Genomic DNA, 1,781 nt, shown 5'->3' on the forward strand with positions numbered 1-1,781 from the left:
CGGGCGAGGCCCGGCTGCCGCCGCCTCCCGCTCCCGGGCTGCCGCGCCGCGCTCGGTCCTCTGTCTGTTTGTTGGCAGGAGGCTCCCGCACACGCGGTGCTTGTAAACATTCAGACACGAGATTTTTCCCAATCAAAATCCACTTCCACTTTTTTTGAAAATCTTCCAAAAAATAGTAAGAGGAGGGAGTTCCTCGCTCCCTCTCCATGCCGCTGGCGCTCTAAGTTTGCAACTAAAGTGGTTTTGGGGAAGGGGGTAATTGTATTTTCCCCCTCTTAGAGAGATTGAGATTTTTGCAGGGGGGGGTGGGGGAGTCAAAGAGGAGAGCGTTGCAGAAAACGGCTGGCCGAGCGTTCGGCTTCTGCTTGGGGGCAAGAATTTTTACATCCTCTTGCCTTGTTTTATTTATTTTTTTAATTTTATTTTTCACGTCTTCTCGCCGCCACTTGAGGTTCGGCTGGGAGGGGCGGGCAGCGGGAACCCAGGCGACGGCGGCCCGAGCGCCCTCCCTCCATCTCCCGCTCGCCCCGGGCCCTTGCTCCTGCCCTTCGGCGGCGGCGGCTAGAAGGGCAAGCTCGAGGAGCCGGCACAAAAGGCAGCGGGACAAACACCCACCTCGGGCCGGAACAAAAGGCGGCAGCGCCGGCGGAGGCTCGGGTCCATCCCGGTCGCCAGGCTCTCCCAGCCGCCGCGGCCCCTCTCCACACTCTGCAGACTCCAGAGCGCCGGGGGGCCCCCTCCCACAATCCCACTTTCTCACTATTGTGGAGATGACTACTTTCCTCCTGGTGCACACTTGACCGTGAGCGCGCCGCTGTCCGAGGGCCATTCTCACCTCTTTTTTCCCTGGGAATTGTTTTTTTGGCTTGGGCTCCCTCCTCCCGCCCCGTTTTCCTTCCTTCGGTGAGTGGAAGCAACCCCCCTTTCTCCCTCCAGCTCCTCCTCTAGGTTTGCAAGAGAGTTGTTCGCATCCATAGCATTGTTCATTATTTTGCAAAATTGGAGGGGAAATCATTGCGTTCCTTTTCTAAAAGCGAAATAAAGCAGCGGAAAGCATGAAAGAGGAGGAGTCAAATTTTTGTAAATTAAATAAAAATAAAAGGTGCGTACTATCCCAAAAGTATACGTACGGCTGTGGTTCGGGATAGGATGAGGTTTGTTTTTTGTTTGTTTGTTTTTTCTCCCTTTAAGCTCTTTCCTCCCGACTCTCGGAGGTTGATCTCGTGAAAAAATTAAAAAATGCATGCACACACCCCTCTCTCCCCCTCGCTCTTACTTCTCGTCCTGCGCGCTCTCGTGATTATTAATAATTATTATTACTATTATTGGGTTACTTACGCGAGAATTCCCGTTTGCTTAAGTGCTGGGGTTTGCCTTGCTTACGGCGAGACATGGTGGGCTGCGGGGCGGGCGGCGGCGGCGGCGGGCGGACGACGGCTCGGTTCACATCGGGAGAGCCGGGTTAGAAAGAAGGAGACTCCAGAGAAAATATCTTCATCAGTGCCTTTTGACATCCAAAATAAATTAGAAATAATACAAAGATGGCGCAGGGAAGATGAATTGTGGGAGAGCCGTCATGGCTTTTTTTTTTTTAAGCAAAAAAAAAAAAAAAGAGAGAGAGAGAGAGGAGAGAGAGAGAGGGGGAGAGGGAGAGAGAGAGAGAGAGAGAGAGAGAGAGATGAAAAAAATGGCAAAAGCCCCCCTGAGCTGCAAGTTCAAGTGCGGACGTGACGTCCCTGCGAACTTGAACGTCAGGAGTCTGGATGGACAGAGACACACAA

The 1,781-nt window shown here is 52.9% G+C and overlaps 1 protein-coding gene across 6 annotated transcripts in view; it reads right to left on the reverse strand.

Moving 5' to 3' along the window:
* BCL11A (BAF chromatin remodeling complex subunit BCL11A) overlaps positions 1-1,781 on the reverse strand; it is a 100,343-nt gene that overhangs the window by 97,811 nt on the left and 751 nt on the right. For 4 of the 6 annotated variants that reach the window (XM_029937420.1, XM_029937419.1, XM_029937416.1 and 1 more), the window contains exon 1: positions 1,339-1,504. In XM_029937420.1, coding sequence (XP_029793280.1) covers positions 1,339-1,393 — 55 coding nt within the window. In that variant the 5' untranslated portion in view covers positions 1,394-1,504. Of the gene's footprint in view, positions 1-1,338; positions 1,750-1,781 lie in introns of those variants that run through there. The other 2 variants (XM_029937414.1, XM_029937415.1) reach the window with 2 other exon arrangements.

Source organism: Suricata suricatta, chromosome 4 (assembly GCF_006229205.1).
Source record: "Suricata suricatta isolate VVHF042 chromosome 4, meerkat_22Aug2017_6uvM2_HiC, whole genome shotgun sequence".
Classification (NCBI taxonomy): domain Eukaryota; kingdom Metazoa; phylum Chordata; class Mammalia; order Carnivora; family Herpestidae; genus Suricata; species Suricata suricatta.